Source organism: Aquarana catesbeiana, linkage group LG07 (genome assembly GCF_042186555.1).
Source record: "Aquarana catesbeiana isolate 2022-GZ linkage group LG07, ASM4218655v1, whole genome shotgun sequence".
Lineage (NCBI taxonomy): Eukaryota > Metazoa > Chordata > Amphibia > Anura > Ranidae > Aquarana > Aquarana catesbeiana.
In genome coordinates, this window is record NC_133330.1 from 14,444,200 (window position 1) to 14,468,475 (window position 24,276).

Genomic DNA, 24,276 nt, shown 5'->3' on the forward strand with positions numbered 1-24,276 from the left:
GAAATTTCATGATTTACGGACTGCATGCAAAATGTGGAGCATTTACTTTATTTGCAGAGAGTATGGACAGGTTCAGCTTCACTAATCCAAGCACTATAATAGGGCCTGTGAGGTGGGGCACTGGGCAGAGGATGTATTTCGGCTATACTGTATTTAGGTTGATGCAAACTTAGGCTCTGGTGTATAAGGAGTAGAACCACACACCTCCTTACCTGGGCCTGAATGGTGCTTGTGGGGTGCCTGCTCCCGCCGCTGCTTCTGCCCATTCCATCTTGCAGAGAGCACAGCGGAGACTATGAGGCGATTTTTTAACTCTTCTGGTTATCCTGCTGCGGCGAGGAGTGGAAGCAGAAGCAACAGGAAGTACCCGCCCCTTATTTCTTCACTGTAGCAGGCAGAAATTGAAACAGTGCGCCTTGCTGGAAGTCCCGCCTCCCTGGATGTGACGTCACCAGGGGAGGGCAGAAGCCCAGAGACCACCAGCAAACAAACAGCCTGGTCCGCACAGCCCTACCCCGCCCCAAGCAGACAAATACTGTCACCAAGCTGGAAGGGAGAGAAGGCCCCCGGAGCACGTCCCACCTGACGGGGGGTGGGGTGTAAGGTAGTTGCTGTGATGGTCACAAAACAAAAGAAAGGAAAAAATAAAAAATAAAAGAATGGCATTACTAGACATGTGCACTGCTGAAAAACTTGTTTTTGTGTCATTTGTTTTGTTTCGGAAATTCGCGAATTAGTAAATCGTAAATTTGAAAATTCAAAACAATTAAAATTTGCTTTCAAAGTTGGCTGTTAGTGAACAGAACGAAAACAAATTTATCCGAAGTTACGAATTATCCGTATTAACGAATGCCGCATCTAAACAAATGGAACAGAGCGAATTAATAAAAAGTTATTATTATTATTAATTCGCTACGTTCCACTCGTTTAGATACGGCATTGTTTATTTCAGATAATTCGTAACTTCAGAAAAATTCGTATTCGTTACGTTCAACAGCCAAATTTTTTCTGATTTTTGGCCTTTCATTCTTATTTTCGAATTTCCAACGTTGGAATTTTTATATTTCTGAATATTTGGATCAAACGCAGAAATTCGAAGATTCTGCAATTCGGATATTTCCGCATTAACCAATTTGTCGAAATGACTTATAGCGGAGTTCCACACAAAAATGGAACTTCCGCTTTTCAGAATCCACCCCCCCTCCGGTGTCACATTTGGCACCTTACGGGGGGAGCAGATACCCGTGTAATACAGGTATTTTGCTCCCACTTCCGGGCATAGATACCAGAGCCACCCACGGGTATCTACGCCACTTTCGGCGCCTTCTCCGCCCAACCTTCCCCCCCGCGCCGTCTTCTGAGAGACACACAGGTCCCAGAAAACAGCAGGGACCAGTGGGATAGCGCAGCGCGAGTCGCGCATACGCAGTAGGGAACCAGGAAGTGAAGCCACGAGGCTTCACTTCCCGATTCCCTTACCGAAGGGCAGCACCTGAGAGCCGAGGGACAGATCGGCTTCGGGTGCCGATATTGCGGGCGCCCTGGACAGGGAAGTGTCCATATTTTAAAAGTCAGCAGATGCAGTATTTGTAGCTGCTGACTTTAAAAATAAACAAAATTGGCGGAACTCCGCTTTAAACAACGAATTCGGAACAAAAACGAATTGCACGTGTCTAGTTATTACAACCCCAGCACCTGTGGGGGAAAGTAGCGCGACTCTGGTTGCTTTGCATTGCTCTCACCATGGTCGGAGGAAACACAATAACTGAGGCCATGAAAGAAGTATCCACCCCCTTTTAAAGCTTTGGTATCGTAATGTTTCCAGGGTAAGTGGGTGGAGCTATGCTCCCTCTCCAGGTGTAGTCTAGAAAGAAGATTAGGGAAAGGAAGGCTTTTTTTTTGGGATTGCTCGCAGGTATCTTGTGGTCTGCACTCACCTGGCGTAATAAGTCTTCCAGCTGCAGGCGATGGAGATGAGCTGCAGAAGCAGCTGGACGCAGGAAAGTTTCAGGAACACTTCAGCCGGCTCCCAGTACAGCTGAGAGGGTCCAAACTCTATAAGATATTCCATCATCTCGACAATCTGCTCCCGGGTGTATGTGCAGGCCTGTGGGGAGGACAAAAAGGGATCATCACAATGCAGACAAACAACATACTTCACCGACAAAAACTAGGTTTAAGAAAAAGGGATCTACAATGTGTGTGTGTGTATATTATGTGTGTGTGATGTGTATATTATTATATATATATTTATATACACACACACACACAAAGAGATCCCTTTTGTGTATATATGTATATATATATATATATATATATATATATATATATATATATATATATATATATATACACATACACACATACACACACACACACACACACATATTACATATATACATATACACACACATATATATACACACACTTTTTTATTCTGAATGTGACGCAGATCACTATCAAACTCCGATCATTGAGCAGAAAGCTCTGGCGGTGTTAGCGAAAATCTCGTCATGTTACTGTTGCACGCTTCCGACACTCTAGAGTTCATTGGCTGAAACTCAGCCTAATCTCAGAGCTTTAACAGCGTGCTGTACAATAGTAAACACTAATGGCTTTTAGTAAAATGGACAACATTTCGTATTCCCATCACTTTTCCTTTAGTAGATATACTGCTTCCATTTGAAAAAAAGTTGGGGTTAGTGCCACCGAAGTGCGTTCCTGCAGCCAGGAAATTGAGGACATCTTTCTCTTTCATTTGCGGGACATTCAGTCCTCCGGACATTTGTTAATCGCCCCCCCCCCCCTGAAGCTACGATGAGGAAAAAGCGACAAACGCCATGTGGAGAGTCTCCTGCTGGAGCCCAAGCAATAGAGCAATATATTTATTGAGATTTACACTCACCGGCCACTTTATTATTAGGTACACCTCGCTAGTAGCGGGTTGGACCCCCTTTTGCCTTCATTCTTGGTGGCCTAGATACAAGGTGTTGGAAACGTTCCTCAGAGATTTTGCTCCATAGCGACATGATAACATCACGCAGTTGCTGCCGATTTGTCGGCTGCACATCCATGGTGCCAATCTCTCATTCCACCACGTCCCAAAAGGTTCTCTATTGGATGAGATGTGGTGAATGTGGAGGCCATTGGAGTACAGGGACCTCATAGTCCAGTGGTGAGATGATGATTGGAGCTTGGGTGTCCCCAATCATGTATTGTGGCTCCATCATTTGACCCCCTAACATCACTGCCCAAGTCCTGTATTGATGTCGGGGGTCAAAAGATGGAACCGCAGGCATCTGACACTATCAGAAAAGGGTGCAGGTCTGCTTTAAGGCTCTTTAACATTCAAAATCTGCCACTTCCCTCCTTCTCCACCACTCCTTTCCATACTCTGTACGTAATGTATGTTTTTTTTTTTTGTTTTTGTTTTTTAAATGTCTGGCCCCGCCTCCCAATTCACGTTATTCGCCTAAGGAGACTGACATGCACACCGCCTTAGGAGACACAGGACACCAGTGAGGGCAGTATAATACATCTTATTACAGGAAACAGAGAGGAGGTAAGACACTGGGGTTGATTTACTAAAGGTAAATAGACTGTGCACTTTGCAAGAGCAGAGGCTCCAGAGCAGGTGTCTCCAAAGTACGGCCCTTCAGTTCAAGAACTACAACTCCCATCATGCCTAGTCATGCCTGTGAACGTCAGTTTTACAACGCCTCATGGGGCACGAGTTCCGCAACAGCCGGAGAGCAGTCATTTGGAGAACCTTTGTCTCAATCTTTATTAAATCCGACAAGATCGCTCGAACGAAAGCCCTCAAAATACAGAAGCCAGTCTCTTTCCAGCACTCACCTTGTAGGGAGGAGGAGGATGTATTGGAAGTCCCCCTTCTGTCCGCTGCAGAGATTGCTTGACCTGCTCCACCTTGATGGCTAAATGCGCCTCAAAGTATCGTCGCAGCGCCATGCACGTGTGCTTCCCCGTTTGGCGACTTGCGAAAATTTCATCATCGCTCAGCAGAGCTCCCTGGTCTTCCAAATTTAAGATTTCTAGAGTGCTGATCTGAAAATAAAAGTTATAGTGGTAATTTACAGATTGCCTGCTGTGATCATAAATATTAAATAGAGCTGCACGATTCTGGCTAAAATGAGAATCACGATTTTTTTTGCTTAGACGATCACGATTCTCACGGTGTCACATCTTCTTTCACATTATACAAAAAAAATAAATAATTGGGCTAACTTTACTGTTTAGTTTTTTTTTAAATTCATTAAAATGTATTTTTAAAAAAAAATAAATAAAAAAAATAGCGTTTGAAAAACTGCTGCGCAAATACGATGCAACATAAAATATTGCAACCACCATTTTATTCTCTAGGGTCTGTGCAAAAAAAAAAAAAAAAAATCATGTTTGGGTGTCCCAAGTAATTTTCTAGCAGAAAATAATGATTTTTACTTGTAAGCAACAAAAATGTCAGAAAAGGTTTGGTCTTTAACCACTTGCCGACTGGGCCATAGCCGAAAGACAGCTACAGCGCGGTCGGCTTATTCTGGGTGGACGTCTGGGGCACACAACCGGGAACATCCGGACCCGGCGCATCACGGTAAATAGCCGCTGATCGCGGCCGTTTACCACGTGATCGTTCCGTCAAATGACAGAGCGATCACTTGTAAACAAACCGGCGCCACGTCATGACGCCGGTTCCTCCCTCCCCTCTATGTACCGATCGGTACAATGTGAGGGGAGAGGGGGAGAGATGGCAGCAGCGCTGTGGGCTGGATGTGTAGTGCCCACAGCGCTGCTCAATGTCAATAATCAGCATCACTCTGCCAATAAATTTTTAACAGAAAAAGAATTTTTTTTTTTTTTTATCGAATTTTCAGGCTTTTGATTTATAGCGCAAAAAATAAAAAACCCAGCGGTGATTAAATACCACCAAAAGAAAGCTCTATTTGTGTGAAAAAAAGGACAAACATTTCATATGGGTACAGTGTAGCATGACTGAGTAATTGTCATTCAAAGTGTGAGAGCACCGAAAGCTGAAAATTGATCTGGTTAGGAAGGGGGTTTAAGTGCCCGGTGGTCAAGTGGTTAAATAGTGAAACTTCCCTCACTTTACACCTGAGGTTTTTTCCTTTGAGAAAAGAACAAAAAGACTTGTTTCTACTTATTTGTGTGTTGTGATAAAACTTGGCAGGCTGCCTGGATTTTTTTTTTTTCCCCAGCTGTGCTCTCTGCACTTGTTAGAAAGAATCCTGACAAGCTGTTTTGAAGATCGGGAAGGGAAAAAGATTGCGATTTAGATTCTTAGCGATTAATCATGCAGCTCTAATAATGAACATAAAATTAAAGAGGCGGCCCACAGGCAATCAGGCTGGGGAGGAAGCAGCTAGAGGATGCTGGACGTCCTCCAGCCAGGAAATAGGGGCGGGGCTCTGACTTGCTGCAGTTTCTAATGCACATGGTGAGAAGCTCACAGTGTGCGGTGAAATGAGAGGAAGTCGTTTCAGTCCAGGAGAGGAGCCGCTACAACTGTGCAAGACTGAAGGGGAGGTCAGATTTAAAAAATTGGTGATACTAAATTAAAAAAAAAAAAAAAAAAAAAAAAAAAGGGTTCAGATTTTTTTGTCTTCAAAATAATAAACTTGTCATACCTACCTTTGCACAGAGCATACTCGATGCTCCTTCTCGAGTCCCCCCCACCAGTGCTCCTCCTCCTCCTCCCTGTTGTGCGCCCCCAGAGTAAGCTGCTTGTTCTGGGGGGCACTCGTGTGTGCTCACTCCCGAGCTGCCTCTGTGTGTCCATAAGACACAGCGTGCGCATCTCGGCCCCACCCCCCTCCTCACTGGCTGTGAATGACAGCAGCAGGAGCCAGAGTCCCGCTGTTCTGTCTCAGCCAAAGAAGAGGAAGCGAAGACCTGGGAGAGCAGGAGCTCTCGTGCACACATCGCTGGATCGCGATCGGGCAAGTGTTAGGGGGGGCTGCACACTCAAAGTTTTTTACACTCATGCATAGAATGCAAGAAAAAAAAAAAAAAAAATCCTTCAGCCTTTAGAGCCACTTTAACCACTTCCAGACTGCCCTCTGTCGTTATATGTCAGTACTTTGACACTAAATATTTTTAAAAAACGGCGGGCGGTCTGCTTTCAGATAAAAGTGGTCTCCAAGGCGAGATCACTTATCGACGGTAGGAGAGGTGGCCCCCCCCTCCCGACTCCTCTCCTCGCTCCGGTCGTCTCCGCCGCTTACTGGATTTGTCAGCAGCAGCGGAGACGATCCAATCCTCTCCCCTGAGAGGCAGGAAGTCGAGTGAGGCCCCCCCCACTCGACTCCATACCATTGGATGACGGAAGCGACGTCAAACGTCACTTCCACCCAATGGTCTTAATGGGAATTTTTTTTATTTATTTGTTTCAACCACTAGCCGACCAGCTCACGCAGATATACTGTGGCAGGTCGGCTCTCCTGCGCGATTCGCCGTACCTGTACGGCAGCTTGCGCAGGCGCAGTTGGGGGCGGCGCGCTCTTGCTCGGGCTGACTCAATGTCCGCCAGCGACCCGCGATGAGGAGAGGCAGAACGGGGAACTGCCTATGTAAAACAAGGAGATTCCCTATTCTGCCAGAACACATGACAGATCTACTGTTCCCAGTGATCTCCATCATGCCCCTGATAGTGCTAACCCATCCCCCCTACAGTTAGAACACACCCAGGGAACATAGTTGACCCTTTGATCACCCCCCTAGTGTTAACCCCTTCCCTACCAGTGTCATTTTTATATTGATCAATGCATTTTTATAGCACTGATCAACGCAATAATAATGTCACTGGTCCCCTGAAAAGTGTCATTTGGGGTCAGATTTTTCCAGCGGAACGTCGCAGTCCCGCTAAAAAGCACAGCTCACCGCCACTACTAGGAAAAACAATAATAAAAAAGAAAAATTCAATACACAAATTTCTAAATCTATCCCATAGTTTGCAGACACGATAACTTTTGCGCAAACCTATATACGCCTATTGTAATTTTTCTTTTACCAAAAAAATATGTAGAAGAATACTTATCGGCCTAAACTGATGAATACATTTTTTATTTTATATTTTTTTTGGATATGTATTATAGAAAAAAAAAATAAAATCATTTTTTTTTCAAAATTGTCGCTCTTTTGCGCTATAAAACAAAAATAAAAACCACAGAGGTCATCAAATACCACCAAAAGAAAGCTCTATTGGTGGAAAAAAAAACAAAAAACGACATTTTGTTTGGGTACAGCGTCGCACGACCGTCCAATTGTCAGTTAAAGCGTCACAGTGCCATATCACAAAAAATGGCCTGGTCATTAAGGGGGCAAATCCTTCCAGGGCTGAAGTGGTTAAAGACTTTAATTGCTTTTAAATCTAAAATGAAAGATCTGAGGTCTTTTTGACCTCAGATCTCACATTAAAGAGGCCCTGTCCTGCTTATTTCTATTACATGGAATGTTTACATTCCTTGTAATAATAAAAGTGATCACTTTTTTTTTAAAGACTGTAAAACTAAAAAAAGTAAAATAAATAAGAAAAGGAAAAAGAAAAAGAAAAAAAAATTGGAGTTACGTACCGGTAACGTCTTTTCCAGTAGTCTTTCAGGACAGCCACCATGAGAGATAGTCTCCTCCTCTTCCTCTTAGGAAACACTGCGCCAGCCCATAAATTCTCACTTCCCCCTGCCAGACCTCAGTATATTCCGAGATTACCTCCGGTCAGCTGGGGAGACACAAGAACACAATAACATACTATTCCATATCATTATCATGCTGCGTTCTGGTCTTTTGTAAGACCCCCCCAAAAATTTCGGGTGGGTAACTAGGGCTGTCCTGAAAGACTACTGGAAAAGACGTTACCGGTACGTAACTCCAATTTTCCCCTTTCGTCTTTCAGGACAGCCACCATGAGAGGATAAACGAGCACTTACCAGTTTAGGGTGGGACTACCGCTTGCAATACCTTTCGCCCAAAGGCTTGCTCACTAGCCGACACCAGGTCCACTCTGTAGTGCTTTACAAAAGTGGAGTAGCTGGACCATGTTGCAGCCCTGCATATTTGCTCTGGCGTTGCTCCAGCCCTTTCTGCCTGCGAAGCTGCCATAGCTCTAGTAGAGTGTGCTCTTATACCCATTGGGATTTCTTTCCCTGCCAATGTATAGGCCTGGCCAATGGCTACTCTGAGCCATCTGGCAATAGTGCGTCGAGACGCTTTGCATCCTTTTCTGGCCCCAGAAAACAAAACAAATAAAGAGTCTGACTTTCTAAACATCTTGGTCAGCTCTAGGTATCTAAGGATACATCTCCTTACATCCAAAGAATGAAATTTTAATTCCCTTTCCCCCGAGGGGTTGGGACAAAATGAGGGTAAAACTACCTCCTGACTTCTGTGGAAACCAGAAGCAACCTTAGGTAAAAATGCTGGATCGGTCTTAAAGATGATCCGATCTGGAAAAATAACGCAAAAAGGAGGTCTAACAGATAAGGCCTCAATCTCGCTGACTCTCCTGGCAGTTGTCACTGCTACCAAAAAAACTGTTTTTAACGTAAGATCCTTTAGTAGACATTCCTCTAAAGGTTCAAAGGGGATTCCCGTCAGGCCCTGCAAAACTAACGATAGGTCCCACTTGGGAAAGGGAGGACCTTGAACCGGTCTTTGTCTAGACAGAGCCTTAAAGAATCTGACCACCCAGGGGTTGGTGGCCAGATGTTTCTCTAAATAAGCACTAAGTGCTGACACCTGACCTTTAAGGGTACTTATGGATAAACCCCTGTCTGCCCCGCACTGAAGGAATTCCCACACAGCTGTGGGACTATGTACCGCAAGGGAGCCTTCTGCACACCATTTATTGAAACGTACCCAGATTTTTTTATATATCTGGCGTGTTTCCTTCTTCCTGCTATTGAGGAGGGTGGAGATTAATTTCTCAGAAAAACCCCTAGCTCTCAGCATACCCTCCTCAGTAGCCAGGCCGCTAACTGCCATTGGTGAACCTGTGGACAGAGGACTGGGCCCTGTGAGAGGAGATCCTCTCGAGGTGGCAGGAATAAGGGAGGTTCGACCGCTAGCTGCTTGAGTACTGAGAACCAAGCCCTCTTTGGCCAATGTGGTGCTACCAGAATCAGGGACGTGTTTTCCATCTGAAACTTCCTGAGAACTGCTGGTAATAACGCTGGGGGCGGGAAGGCATAGCAGATTCTGAAATGCCAGTCCTGGATCAATGCGTCGACCCCTCGTGCTCCCTCCCCTCTGTTTAGGGAGAAAAAACAAGGGGTTTTCGCGCTGTTTCTTGACGCGAACAGATCTACCTCTGGAGGACCCCACTTCTCTGAGATGAGATTGAAAACCTCCTGGTTGAGGATCCAGTCGCCCTCTCTCAGCTTGGTTCGGCTGAGAAAGTCTGCTATCACATTCTTTTCTCCTCTCAGGTAGACTGCTGAGAGTGAGAGAGTGTGAGTCTCGGCCCAGCTCAGAATGTCTGATGCCAATGCCAGCAGTACTCCGCTCTTTGTGCCTCCCTGCTTGTTCACATAAGCTACGGCGGACGAGTTGTCCGACTGCACCTGTACATGGTGGCCCTGTAGCTCCTTTTTGAAGAACCTGAGTGCTAGCCCGATTGCCTTCAGCTCCTTCCAATTGGACGACCTTCTGAGTTCGTTTCCCTCCCAGGTGTCCTGTGCTACAAGGGAACCCAGATGCGCCCCCAACCTCTGCCGCTTGCGTCTGTGGTTACCACCTGAGAGACTGGGATGAACCACAGACGACCCTGCGACAAGTTTGAGACCCTCCTCCACCACCAGAGGGATCTCTTTACTTGGGATGGGACCTGAACCAAGGCATCCAGATTTCTCTGGCTGTGATCCCACACCCTTAGGACAAAGGACTGTAAGGGACGAAAGTGCAGACCTGCCCATTGCACTGCTGGGAGGGTCGCGGTCAAAAGACCCAGGGCCGACATCAGAACTCTTATGGAGACCCGACTGCTGCACTGGAGACCAGCCACTGCCCTGTCCAGCTTTAGTATTTTTTCTGTTGGAAGAAACACTCTCAGTAGTGTTGAGTCCAACTGGTAGCCCAAGTAGGTAATGCGCTGGGAGGGAATCAAACTGGATTTCTCCAAGTTCATTAGCCACCCTAGACCTGTAAGAACTCTTCTTGTAAGTTCTAGATCCCTGACTAACTGCAGTGGACACGCTGCAAACAGGAGCAGGTCGTCCAGGTATGCTATCACTGATATTCCCTGGAGCCGAAGAAAGGCCATCACCTCCGCCAAGACCTTGGTGAAGATGCGGGGCGAGGAGGATAGCCCGAAAGGCAGCGCCTGAAACTGTAGATGTACCGTTGTTCCACCTAGATCTACCGCTAGCCGGAGAAACCTCTGTGAGGCTTCTGCTATGGGAACGTGTAGATATGCGTCCTTTAGGTCCAGGGATACCATAAAGCAGTTGCGGGGCAACAGTGTTCTCACCGTGAAAATTGTTTCCATACGGAATCTCCTGTATGTCACTGACTTGTTCAGGGGCTTTAGATTCAGAATCAGTCTGAATTTCCCTGTGTGTTTCTTCACTACGAAGATGTGTGAATAAAACCCCTCTCCCTCCTCGGCTTTTGGAACTTTTAGAACCACATTCTGATCTACCAGATCTCTTAATGCTTCCAACAGAGCCTCGGCTTTTGCCGTACACCTGGGTAGGTGCGTGACCAAAAATCTCCGAGGAGGAAGATTTGTGAAATCGATATGGTACCCCCTTCTTATAATCCCTAGGATAAAGCGATTGGGGGATATTGCCTCCCACTGTGGGAGGAAGGCCCCCAATCTTCCCCCCACCATGGTTGGGGAGTCATTGACTTTTACGGGGCTGTTCAGGAGGGCGAAAAATCGCCCCTCCTCTGCCCTTGCCTTTCTGACCCCAGAACTTCCTTTGCCCTTCCGGCTTTGGAGTCTCTTTACGCTTTTGCGGACGAAACCCCTTCTTTGTAGGTGCAGGGGTTTTCCGCTTAACCGGGAAGGATTTCTTCCTGTCTGCTGTGCGGTCTAAGACAGTCTCTAAGCCTGGGCCGAAGAGAAGGTCTCCCGTTAACGGTATGCCGCACAATTTGACTTTAGAGGCGCTATCGCCCGGCCAGGTTTTTAGCCAGAGGGCTCTCCTGGCCGAATTGGCCAGAGCCGCTGATCTGGCCGTCATACGTACTGACTCTGCCGAGGCATCAGCTATGTAGGCGATACCCCGCAGAATCGTAGGGAAAGAAGACAGAATGGTTTCTTTTGCCGTTCCAGCCTCAATATGCTCTTGAATCTTAGAGAGCCAGTGCTCCAGATTGCGAGCCACTACTGTGACAGCCAACTCAGGTTTCAAGTTACCAATTGTTGAATCCCACGTCTTTTTAAGGAGAGAGTCTATTCTCTTATCCATGACATCCACCAGGGCCCCCATGTCCTCAAAAGCCAGGTCAGTGTGTCTGGAAACCTGGGAGAAAGCAGCATCTAACTTGGGATTTTTATTCCAGATAGATGTAGGATCATCCGAAAACGGAAATCTCCTCTTTAAGGATCTAGAAAAAAAGGATTTCCTTTCGGGATCCTGCCACTCCTTTTTGATAGTTTCAACCAGTACTTCATGAACTGGAAAAACCTCTCTTTTGTTCCCCCAAGCCTCTGTACATCTGGTCATGAAGGGTCAGGGGTTTCCTGTCCTCCTGAATACCGAGGGTTGTATAAATAGCCCCTAAGAGGTCCTCTACCTCTTCTAGGGATAATTTATATCTGGAGGATCTCCTGGACTCCCCGTCCTGGTCCTCCCCCTCTGAACCATCCTGGGAATCGGAGGAGGAACTATCTGGCTGTCTTAGTTCCACTCCGGAAGGCCCTGGAGCTTCCTCTGCCCTAACTGAAGTTGCAGGTTGGGCAGGAGCAGAGCCCTGCGCCTGAGGCGGGGTTGTATCCTGGGGAGCTGGACTAATGGGAGGTTGAAACCTTTCAAATAAGGCCTTAAATGAAGAAAAGGTGGACGAGAGCTCCTTAACTGAGGCTGCAAGTCCTGACTCCTGTTCAGAGTCCCTCTCCTTAACAAGGGAGTCTATGCACTCCCTACACAAGACCTTTGTCCATGCCTCCCCTAATGTGTCCCTGCAAGAGGCACACCTCCTCTTAGAGCTATGGGTAGACTTAGATTTTTCTGTAGCTTTCTGAAATACAAGAAAGGAAAAACAAACATTTTTGTCACTTTTTTTTTTTTTTTTTTTTTTTCTTTTTTAAAAAAAAAAAAACAAGGATACAACCCTGGGAGTGCACTAGACCCTCCTTCATCTATGGGGATCTGAGCCTCCCTCCCCTGACCACCCAGGGTATCTGCCCCCCCATGACAGGAACCATACATGGAGGGACAATCCTAGGTAAAGAGTACTTTTCCCCAAGGCACTCTTACCTTAGGAAGGCTGGAGGTAGTGTCCGTTGGTTGAGCATCCGCTTCCGACATGACTTGCAGGTGGTTGCTACTACCGAGTCCAACGCTGCCTGTGCGCGTCCCAGACTCGTCTCCAGCCTGTGCCTGGCTTCCCTATCAGCCCTGCGACCCGGAACCGGAAGCCGCGGGTCAAAGGCAAGCCCCCGCCCTTCCGCCGGAAATGACGTCGCCCGTCGTCCGGCCCGCCTAGTTCCAAAAAGAGAGCGGCCTGTAAAGTATACAGGAAGGGCGGACGCCAGCCTGCTGCAGCCCTGTGACCGCGATAGGGAACCCCCACAGCCTGAAGCTGCGCTCAGCTAGGAAGTGGTGGCCACCGAATCGAGGGGTAAGTCCCCCCCATGCCCATAGGAAGCCCCTGCTCCCATTTACAGGCTCAAAAAAACAAATAACAGCCACAGTCCCCTGACTGAAAAGCCTGGTTCCTTGCACAGTGTCTCCCCACCGGAGGAAACACTAATACTGAGGTCTGGCAGGGGGAAGTGAGAATTTATGGGCTGGCGCAGTGTTTCCTAAGAGGAAGAGGAGGAGACTATCTCTCATGGTGGCTGTCCTGAAAGACGAAAGGGGAAAAATATAATAATAATAATAATAATTCGAGCTCCCCCGTCCCTCTGCGCTTGCACGCAGTCACGCCCACATATGTAAACGGTGTTCAAACCACACGTGAGGTATCGCCATGATCGTTAGAGCGAGAGCAATAATTCTAGCACTAGACCTCCTCTGTAATTTAAAACTGGTAACTTGTAGAAATTTTTAAATGTCGCCTATGGAGATTTTTAAGTACGAAAGTTTGTCGCCATTCCATGAGCGTGCGCGATTTTGAAGCATGACATGTTGGGCATCGATTTACTCGGCGTAACATTATCTTTCACAATATAGAAAAAAAAAATTTGGCTAACTTAACCGTTTTCTTATTTTTTATTTCAAAAAAAGTGTAAAGCAAGTGTAAAATACTTTAAAAAGTTTTTTCAAAGTATTGCAACGACTGCCATTTTATTCTCTAGAGCGTTTGAAAATAAATAATAATAATAAAGTTTGGGCGTTTTAAGTAATTTTCTAGCAACAAAAAAAATAAATAAATGATTTTAACTTGTAAACAAAGTTTAAAAAACAAGCCTGGTCCTTAAGTGGTTAAGAGAGGTCATATGAACACACAAAAAAAGAAAAAAAAAAAAAGGCAGACCAGATTAGCAACATTTAAAGTCTATTGTTATTCTAATAAACTGGCCATATAGAATTATTTTTTTTTTTTTGCTTTGTGAAATTCTACAAGGGACACAAAGCCTTCACATCACGGCACTTACCAGGTTCACCAGTCGTCGGAGGCCATCTTGGTGGTCGAACAGCTCCAGCACGGCTCGGAAGGAGAAGCAGATGGAGAAGAACATGGTGGCATGACAGCAGCCGGAGGCGTGGGAGCATTCCATGAGCCACAGGGTGTAATTCACAACATCGCTGAGCACTTTGTGCGGATGCATACACACCTACAGAAGCAAAATCGTCAGTTAAAGTAACGCAGTGCTGTATAACAAAAAATGGCCTGGTCATAAAGGGCATGGGGGATTAGATCCCGGTTTCCAATCTTGGAGACCAAGAGAACCTTTCTTATTACATCACGCCCTCCGTGGCAATACACTTAAACCATTACATTTGATCATCGATCCCAAACCTGTCTCGTTTATCGACAAATGGAGATACCATCAATTACAATGTTTCTTAAGCTCTCTCCCTCATCCGCTTAGAGGTTTGCAAGATCTAAATCGAATAGAAGAAATATTCTACCCAAAAGACCCTCCCTTACATAGTATTTCTCTATTTTATAGAGCTATTATTGCCCTTCAAAATCCTGGGTTTCCACCCTTTTTGGTAAAATGGGAGACTGACCTGGGTTCCCCCATCTCAGACAATCAAAAGGACAGGGTCTTACAATTGGCTCACACTTCCTCCCTTGCTTCTAAGATGGCAGAGGTCAATTATAAACTACTCACTAGGTGGCATTACACCCCCGTTAGACTTCACCAAATGTTCCCCGCCAGTTCCCCATTATGCTGGAGGAACTGTGGGAACGAAGCCACTCATGCACATATCTGGTGGTTTTGCCCACTCATCCGCCCCTACTGGATGGCCATCTGCAATCTGATTTCACAGATTATGGAGGTAAATCTACCCATGGACCCATGGACTATCCTTTTTCATGCCTCTACAACCTCCATAGGCTCATATAAACGTTCACTCATTCCTCACCTTTTGAACACAGCCAAAGCCTTAATTCCCACCTTCTGGGGCCAAGCAGCAATTCCGTCTATTAGGACCTGGTTGCAGAAGGTTGATGAAGTTCAACTCATGGAGAGTATTACCCATAATATCAAAGGGACTTCAGAAAAACACTCAGCCACCTGGGCTCCTTGGGTGGATTTTCAGTCCACCTCCTCATATAAGGATATTATAGTACAAATCTCATAAATTTATTACTTTTATATCGTCACAAAATTTCGATCACTCAACATTTTGCACATGTATGCCAACACCCCACCTTATCCTCTTTCTTCTCATTTTACCCTCTATCCTATTTACTATCCCCCTTATTTTTTTTCCTTTTTCATTTCCTCTCCCATTATCAAGTTTTCTGCATCTCAAGCTTTCTGTTAGCTTCATTATATCTCTCTTATCTAACTGATGCAAGGTTTTTCATCTTGTTCTTACACTTTGATTTCTATGTTTACTCTGAAGGAAGGTTTTCCTTTTTCTACTCAATTACTACATTGATTCTCATCCTCCTTTCTGAATATACAGAACTGTTTAATATATCTCAGGCTTCTTGACACTCATTGTATATATCCGAGCATTGAAATTGACTTTGCTTCTCATAATATTTGTACCCAGTTTGTGACATAACTGTTTATTTTTGTAATTATTTTCTTTAATAAAATTTATTAAACAAAAAAAAGGGCATGGGGGGAGGGGGGGGGGGGTAAATCTTCCGGAGGTCAAGTGGGTAATATGCTCCCTCCCCACTCCTAACTAATCTGTGTAATAGAGATGTATATACTTACCCGTTTTCAACTTGCTTCGGTCTGGTCATGTGATCCAGCTCCCCGAGTCAGTCAGTGGTGGCTGCATGGGAGAGGAGGGAGCACAGACAATGGATGGGCCAAAGGGCCTATGGGTGACATCATCGTTAACGAGCGCTTTCTCCTCTCCCATGCAGCCTCCGCTGACTGACAACGGGGGATCACATGACCGGACCAGAAAGAAACTGAAAGTATATACATGGCCCCCCCCCCCCCCCTTTATATAATAAAAAATAAAAACCCCAGGAGGTGATCAAATACCACCAACAGAAAGCGCTCTCATAATAAATATATTAAAAAATTTTTACTGGGGTACAGTGCTGCAAAACCACGCAATCGCCAGTTAAAGTATCGCAGTGCAGAATAGCAAAAAAATGGCCTGGTTATGAAGTGGGGGGGGGGGGGGGGGGGTAAAACCTTCTGGAGCTGAAGTGGTTAACCGACAACTTAGAGTATAACTAAGGGCAAAACTTTTTTATTTAGCTTTGGATAGATGGGAAGGGGGAGGGTGTTGGATTAGGACATAAGTCGGTTTGTATTGCTATCTGTACCCCCCTTTAGGGGGATATATCTTTTCTATTGATCCTGTTTACCATTATCATTGAAGGTGTAATTAAAGGAAAAAAAAAAAAAAAAAAACACAAATTTTGGGTTGGCCTTAGAAAAGTAAAGTAATAGAGGGGAAATCTTTTGATGGGGTCACTAGTTCAGGTGACCTGGAGGCCCCCAAGGGATTCCCCCTAAATTTGCAGGGATTGTGTGGAAGTGAAAGAAAATCTCCCCAATGGGAGAAAGATGGCAAAAATAAACCTTACAGAGGTTAGAACCCTCCCTCACTATCCAGAATGAAAAAAAAAAAAAAAAAAAAAAAAAAAAAAAAGAAAAAAAAAAGTTTTGTCTATAGTTTTACTTTGACACATACTATCTGACTGGCTTTCAATGACCTCTGGCCACAAAAAAGTTAAAGAGAAACTGCAATAATTTGCAACAAAAACACCTTAGCCATTCTAAAGCTTCCCTCCAACCACTTTGCATAATACTGCGATTTTGTACTTGCCAAACATGCTGCAGAAATCTCCCTCCACTGAGTCTGGCTGCAGCCATTCTAACTGTGGGCAGCTGAAGCTGCTGCCAGTTCACTTCCTGGATTTACACAGAGGTACACCTCCAGCTCTGCAGCTCTAATTGGCCCTCTTATGACCCATCCCCCCTCCCTTCCCGGCAAACTCTCACCAGAGAGGGAGCTGTGCATGATGTCACAAGCCTAGGCTAATGACCAGACAAGAAACAGGAAGTGGGCTGTATAAGGGATTTACTGGCAGAAAAAAAATGTTTTACTATCCAAAGTTAAAACAACAAGGGCAGAAGATTTAAATAGATGGAAAGTTGAAAAAAAAAAAAAAAAAAAATAAAAAAAATAAAAAAACAAAACACGACGACTGAAGGTGCGCATTAAGTTGGGCTAACAGCGGGTCATACTGGATTCCCATGCAGCAAACCTCTCAAGCACTCACCCGCTCCATAGCATCCTGGTTGTAGGACAGGTAGTAGAGACACATGGACACCCCTGTGGCCGCCATCGATGGGCGCGGAATTTCTAACAATTTCTGCACTCCGCCATGAGAGACGAACTCGGCGGCAAACTTGTTGTGGAGGAGCAAAGAAGCCAGATGCTGCACGGGAGAGGAAAAAAAAAAAAAAAAAAAAAAACACAACACTGCCGTGAGACATGCATAGGCCCGGGGCTGAAAAAAAAAAAAAAAAAAAAACAAAAACGTGACACTTCCAACAAAATCGCTTACCTTGAGAGCTTCGAAGGTGAGGAGAACGTCGTTTGTGCGTTTCAAGTCAATGTAATGCATCATCAGTTCGCGAGAGCCTAGCTGCATAAAGATGGGGAGCAGCTGGAAGACGAAACATCATCACAAAAAATCAGTATACAGCAACAGCCCCTGGCTTGGTGGTGGGGAGCTATATACCTATATATTACATTTATACATTACACAGATGTAAAATGACAATGGTATGAACAGATAGGATGCAGACAGATTGTAGTAGTATTTTTATACTCGCCTTTTCTTGCAATAACAGGGATTATAAAAAGGTTTACATTTCTATAAATAAACATGTGATACCTGCTCTGAGCAATGGTATTGCATGGAGCAGCCTCATCACCTCCTCTTCTGGGGTCCCTGCCGGCGCTCCTGGCTCCTCCTCTGAGTGCCACCAAAGCAAGCCGCTTGCTATGGGGGCACTTGTGCAGACTCGATCACAAGCTGCACTATGCGGGTCTATTGAATCACAGACTGGCTAAGCCCTGCCACACACCTTTACAATTTGATTGACAGGAGTTGAGCCTCCTGTAAGAAGAGGGCGGGGGGGGGGGCCGCGAGCAGCGCTGCTGTAGACAGGCTGAACCGAGATTAGGCTCAAGTAAGCATTTCGGGGGAAAGGTTTTTTTCACTTTAATGCAGGAGAATGCATCAAGATAAAAAAACCTTTTACAACCAACTGTAAGGGAAACAAGTCATATACTGCCACCTACAGGAGAACCAGACACTGTCAAACAAACATCCTCTGTGTAATGGTTTTGCACAGAGCAGACCAGATCCTCCTCTTCTCAGGTCCCTCGCCAGCGCTTCTGGCCCCTCCCTCCTGTTGAGTGCCCACACAGCAAGCAGCTGGCTATGGAGGGCACCCAAACCAAGCCACCTATGTGTACCCATCAGTGCAACCTATCAGTGTCACCTCATCAGTGCCGCCTTAGTCCCCATCAGTGAAGGAGAAAACTTATTTACAAAGTTTCGTAACACAAACAAAAAACTTTTTTTTTTTTTTTTTCAAAATTTTCAGTCTTTTTTTTTTTTTTTTTATTTGTTTACCAGAAAATAAAAATCCCAGAAGGGATCAAATACCACCAAAAGAAATCTCTATTTGTGGGAACAAAATGATAAAAATTTAGTTTGGGTACAGTGTAGCATGACCGCGCAATTGTCATTAAAAGTGCGACAGCGCTGAAAGCTGAAAATTGGTCTGGGCAGGAAGTAGGGCTGCAACGATTAATCGATATTATCGATAATAATCGATAATGAAAATCGTTGTCAACGATTTTCATTATCGATTAGTTGATCCGCTTGTTCCGCACCTTCCGTCCGTTTAAACCTCCCCTGTCCGACTGTGTACAAGGCGCCGCTGTGTGACGCCGCACGTCCGCGCCGCTCGTCTTACTGTTTACTAGGCGCCGCTGTATGACGCCGCACGTCCGCGCCGTTCGTCTTACTGTTTAGTAGGCGCCGCCGTATGACGAGGCACGTCCGCGCCTCCCCCTTTTGACGTCAGCTCCTCACTGAACTTCTCAGCCCCGCCCGCTGCTGCCTCGAGGGAACAGAGAGGCGAGAAGCAGCTGTGAGGGGAGCTGAGCTGGCGAGCTGCACAGTGCACACTTAAACGAAGGTAGCACTAGCCAACAGTTAAAGTAAAATACACAGTACATTTATTATGATAAATGTTTATGACAAGTACCCCATCCTAGTATTACTGGGGGGGGGGGCCTTTATAGGTGTTCTGGGGGGGTGGATAGAATAGTAGTGCCCCAAATTGTTTCCTGGGATTGGGGGAAATAGTGCCCTATTGTTGTTCCTGGAAGGGGGAGAAGAGTGCCCCATTGGTGTTCCTGGGAGGGGGAGGGGAATAGTGCCCCATCATTGGTGTTCCCATGAGGAATAGTGCCCCATCATTGGTGTTCCCGGAGGAATAGTGCCCCCTCATTGGTGTTCCCGGAGGAATAGTGCCCCCTCATTGGTGTTCCCGGAGGAATAGTGTCCCACCATTAGTGTTCCTGGAGGAATAGTGCCCCATCATTGGTGTTCCTGGGAGGAATAGTGCCCATTTATTGGTGTTCCCGGGAGAAATAGTGCCCCATCATTGGTGTTCCCAGAGGAATAGTGCCCCATCATTTGTGTTCCTGGGAGGAATAGTGCCCCATTATTGGTGTTCCTGGGAGGAATAGTGTCCCATTATTGGTGTTCCTGGGAGGAATAGTGTCCCATTATTGGTGTTCCTGGGAGGAATAGTGTCCCACCATTAGTGTTCCTGGAGGAATAGTGCCCCATCATTGGTGTTCCTGGGAGGAATAGTGCCCATTTATTGGTGTTCCCGGGAGAAATAGTGCCCCATCATTGGTGTTCCCAGAGGATTAGTGCCCCATCATTTGTGTTCCTGGGAGGAATAGTGCCCCATTATTGGTGTTCCTGGGAGGAATAGTGTCCCACCATTAGTGTTCCTGGAGGAATAGTGCCCCATCATTGGTGTTCCTGGGAGGAATAGTGCCCATTTATTGGTGTTCCCGGGAGAAATAGTGCCCCATCATTGGTGTTCCTGGGAGGAATAGTACCCCATCATTAGTGTTCCCGTGAGGACTAACACCCCATCATTGCTGTTCCCTGGAGGAATAATGCCCCATCATTGCTGTTCCTGGGAGTTATAATGCCCCATCATTGCTGTTCCCGGGAAGAATAATGCCCCATCATTGGTGTTCCTGGGAGTTATAATGCCCCATCATTGCTGTTCCCGGGAAGAATAATGCCCCATCATTGGTGTTCCTGGGAGGAATAGCAGTGCATATAAATAATGAAGAATCATTTATTTATATAAAACTGTACAATACATAATATTAATTGCACTTTGTGTCTGCACTTTTTTTTTTTAGCTGCAAAAAAAAAAAACGCATTATAAAAATGGCAGAGGGTGCTGCTGACATAATGACCTCAGAAAAAGGTGTGCGACCCAAATCTTCAAAGGCATGGGAGCATTTTAATTTAAATGCTGCAAAGAAGGTGGTCACCTGCAAACTTTGCAAAACGGAACTTGCATGGCACGGAAGCACAACAACAATGAACGAGCACATGAAACGGAAACACGTGGGGTTCACAGAGGATGGCGAAACATCAGGACGGTGAGTTAAAACCCAAATGATATATAGAGTTACACAGAAATAGTTTTTCCTGCATACTAATTCATATTATCTTTTTCATTGCAGAAAGAAACAGCGCACCATGACAGAGTTTGTGCAGCAAAATCGTCCATGCACTCCCCAACAATCGGCAATTATTACAGATTCTGTCGTGAAAATGATAGTCACTGACATGCGGCCACTATCCATGGTTGAAGACCGAGGATTTAGAAGCATGATCAGTGTACTGAACCCTGGATATACTTTACCATCAAGAACCCATTTTACCAAACTAGTGGAGAGAAAGTACCAGGAGGCATTTCAGAATGTGAAGGATGCCATCAGCGCTAATGAAAGCAGAATCGCCATTACTGCAGACATATGGACAAGTATAGCGACCGAGGCTTTCCTTGGCATTACATGCCACTACATAGCGGAGGATTGGAAGATGATTTCTATCTGCCTCACTACCATGCCTCTGGAAGACAGACATACAGCAGCAAATATTGCAGAATGGTTGGAGGAAGTCACTGAAAAATTTGAAATTCCGGCTCAGAAAATAATTGCCATTGTGCATGACAATGGTGCAAATATTGTGGCTGCTGCGAAAATCCTGATGGACACGCATGGCTGGGCCAGTATCCGCTGCACTGGACACACCTTGCAGCTGGTGATCAGTGCTGCGTTAAAGAATTCCGGAATTGAGAGAGCCGTTAGTGCTGCAAGAGGACTAGTTGAACATTTTAAAAAAAGTGAGCTAGCCAGCAGCAAATTGAAGGAGAAACAAAAACAAATGGGTACATCTGACCACAAGCTTCTTCAAGATGTAAGCACAAGATGGAATAGCACTTACTATATGGTTGAACGACTCATTGAACAAAGGTGGCCGGTAACTGCAACTCTGTCTGACCCATCAGTTACACAAAGGGGCAGACATTATCTGGACTTAAAACCAGACCAGTGGAGTATTCTTGAAGAACTTTCCACTGCTCTTAAGCCCTTTGAATGCTGCACTGTATTCATGAGTGGCCAAGAATATGTTACCCTATCATCCGTGCCTGCACTGGTAAAGGGGCTGTTGCGGTCCAATGAAGGTGCTTCATTTGAAACATCTCCGCTAAAGAGCTTCCAAGCCACTGCAACAGACCAACTTCAAAGCAGATGGAAGGGGATCCTTGAAGACGTCCCAAACACCGTAATCCTTTCCTCTGCCCTGGACCCACGATTTAGAAGACAAAAATTTTTATCACCAGAACAGATCATAAATGTGCAGGCAAAAGTACAGACGGAGGCGCTTGCTTTAAAAAGGGAGATGGTGGTGCAGCAGCAAATGACCATCACGTCATCTGTAACTAGAGATGCTGCTGAGCCTTCAACATCTACAGCATCTCATTCTCTACTTGGCATACTCCTTGAGTCTGGGGGCAGCACTGAAGAGGAAGAGGGGCAACTTGAGGAGGATATTCACACACAAGTCCGAAATGAAGTGCAGGCTTATTTTGCTGAGAAGCCATTTCCAAAGGAGGGAAACCCTTTGAATTGGTGGAAGGGTAACCAAGATAAATATCCTACTTTGGCAAAACTTGCGAAATCCTTCTTGTGCATCCCAGGCACCTCCACTCCATCAGAGCACCTCTTTTCTGCTGCAGGCAACATCGTTTGTAAAAAGAGAGCCAGCCTTAGCCCCGAGCATGTTAACATGTTAACTTTTTTACATTCAAACGCAAAGTTTCTTGAACAGTTATAGTTCACCTCTTTTCAGAATATTTGTTGTTTTTGTACTACTGCAAAGTCGTGTAACGTTAAACGTTTGTTATTCTGCAGTTTGAGTGTAACACTCAGTTTTTTCATCATTACTTTTAAATAAACAAAAAAATGGCACATTACGTTTTTTTTATGATTTTATCCGATTAATCGAAAAAATAATCGGCCGATTAATCGATTATGAAAATAATCGTTAGTTGCAGCCCTAGCAGGAAGGTGTATAAGTGCCCGGTATTGAAGTGGTTAAAAAAGTACAGCCAAAGCTCCTTTGGCTGTACTTCTCCTGTGGCTCACAGGCGTGCAGTTAGTTCTGCACTCCTGTGACCCGTTTTCAGCATCACAGAGCCGGTGTTCTGTAAATTTCTCCAACCCATCAGAAACTCCAACCACTTCTCTTCCTGTTTCTTTAAACCATAATCAATTGGCGTTTTTTGACAAAAACATGGTTGGACACAACACCGGCAACCGAATAGAGTCCGGTGCAGGATATTATGAGTGGAGATTCTTGCTCCGCTATGATACTAGCCAACAAAATGGCTGCCTCCGAGGCGGCAACAAATTTGTCCTCGATAGCCGCTGTGCTGTCAAAACAGCTCAATCTTTCTGTACCAGACTATTCGGTTTCCGGTGTTGTGTTCAACCACGAAATTCTCAAAAACTCCAATTACTGCTGGTTTAAAGAAACCGGAAGTTAATTGGTTGGAGTTTCTGATTGGTTGGAGAAATTGACAGAACACCGGTCCAGGCTCGGGAAAGATGGCGACCATATGGATGGGATCTGCCCACATGGCTGGACCGGCACCCGGCTCAGCCTCTCAGTCCCACCCCACAGCTCCAGTGAGCACTGGAGGGGCAAAGCAGACAGTGGTGACTGATCGTCACCAGCTCTCTGCTCAGGGAGCTGTGAGAACCGACCGATCAGCAGCGTTTGATCGCTCGGTTCTCAGTCTTAGAGACGGCAGGGGACTGATGCTGTATCCACCTAGGTAAGTATGATTCTACAATAGAAAAAAAAAATTCCCATACCCCTTAAAAAATCTAATTTGCATATTTATGAGGGGAGAAAGAAGGAGCCAGGGAAGGTCAAGCAGATTAAGGTTTAGCTTAAGATGGTCGCTAATAAGACTGGAGCAACCTGGTGCAGCTGTGCATGGTAACCAGCTTCTAACTTGTTCAATGAAGCTTTAACAATAAAACCTGGAAGCCGCATGATTTCTATGCAGAGCTGCACCAGATTTTGTACTCCCCAGTTTTAGTAAATCGACCCCTTTGAGACCTTCCATCCATCTCAATAACTTACCTTTGAACCCTCATATTTTTAGTACCCAAAAACTCCCCTCCCATTTTTAGGATGTGGCCTTACACATACCTCTTGATATTCTCCCAGCGGGGTCAGGTACTGGAGGATGAGCCTTTGTTCTATACCCGGAGTGAGAGGGGACAGGCTATAACTGGTCCCTATGACCCAGGGAGACATCTCTGACCAGCTGCTGTTGGACAATTCGCTGGGCGCTCGCTCCACCTCCGAGAAGCACAGCTTCTGCTTCACCTTACGGTGGCTGTCCAGATCCATTTTTGTCCTCCGCGGCGGTCCGGTGCCGTCGGAGTTGACGAGGATTCCCAGTCTGGGAGAGACCTCCGTCTGGAAGGAGAGGTCGGCGTCCCCATCTTTAGCTCTGGTGTCCACCATGTTTTCGCCGTAGTCCATGTCCACGGCCTCCTCGTCCAGAGGAAGGAGGGGCTCCCCTAGAGGCTTGCGGGGGCTTTGGCGGCGAACGTCCGGCCTGGGGCAGGTTTCTTTAGACTGGAGCTCGTGTAGTCGGCGCAAAACGAGAGCAACCTGCGAATGGAAAAGCAGAGAGATGAACAAAAAAATGGGTACAAAAATAGAGAAAATATGAATCCTGGTGTGTATTAACACGCCAGATCTCAACTGAATGACCCCAGCTGGAATTCTGCTTTAATTATGTAGCTGGATGATGGGATTTTGGCTCAACAAGGA

At 45.7% G+C, this 24,276-nt stretch overlaps 1 protein-coding gene and 1 non-coding gene across 2 annotated transcripts in view; both read right to left on the bottom strand.

Annotated features, from left to right (window-relative positions):
- DCAF1 (DDB1 and CUL4 associated factor 1) overlaps positions 1–24,276 on the bottom strand; it is a 67,478-nt gene that overhangs the window by 22,630 nt on the left and 20,572 nt on the right. The window contains 6 exon segments of the mRNA XM_073591639.1: positions 1,938–2,107; positions 3,856–4,065; positions 13,793–13,972; positions 17,074–17,232; positions 17,362–17,463; positions 23,644–24,114. Coding sequence (XP_073447740.1) covers positions 1,938–2,107; positions 3,856–4,065; positions 13,793–13,972; positions 17,074–17,232; positions 17,362–17,463; positions 23,644–24,114 — 1,292 coding nt within the window.
- LOC141104040 (small nucleolar RNA SNORA62/SNORA6 family) lies at positions 2,440–2,595 on the bottom strand. Its single transcript, XR_012235427.1, has one exon. It is a non-coding gene; the product is annotated as a small nucleolar RNA SNORA62/SNORA6 family (small nucleolar RNA).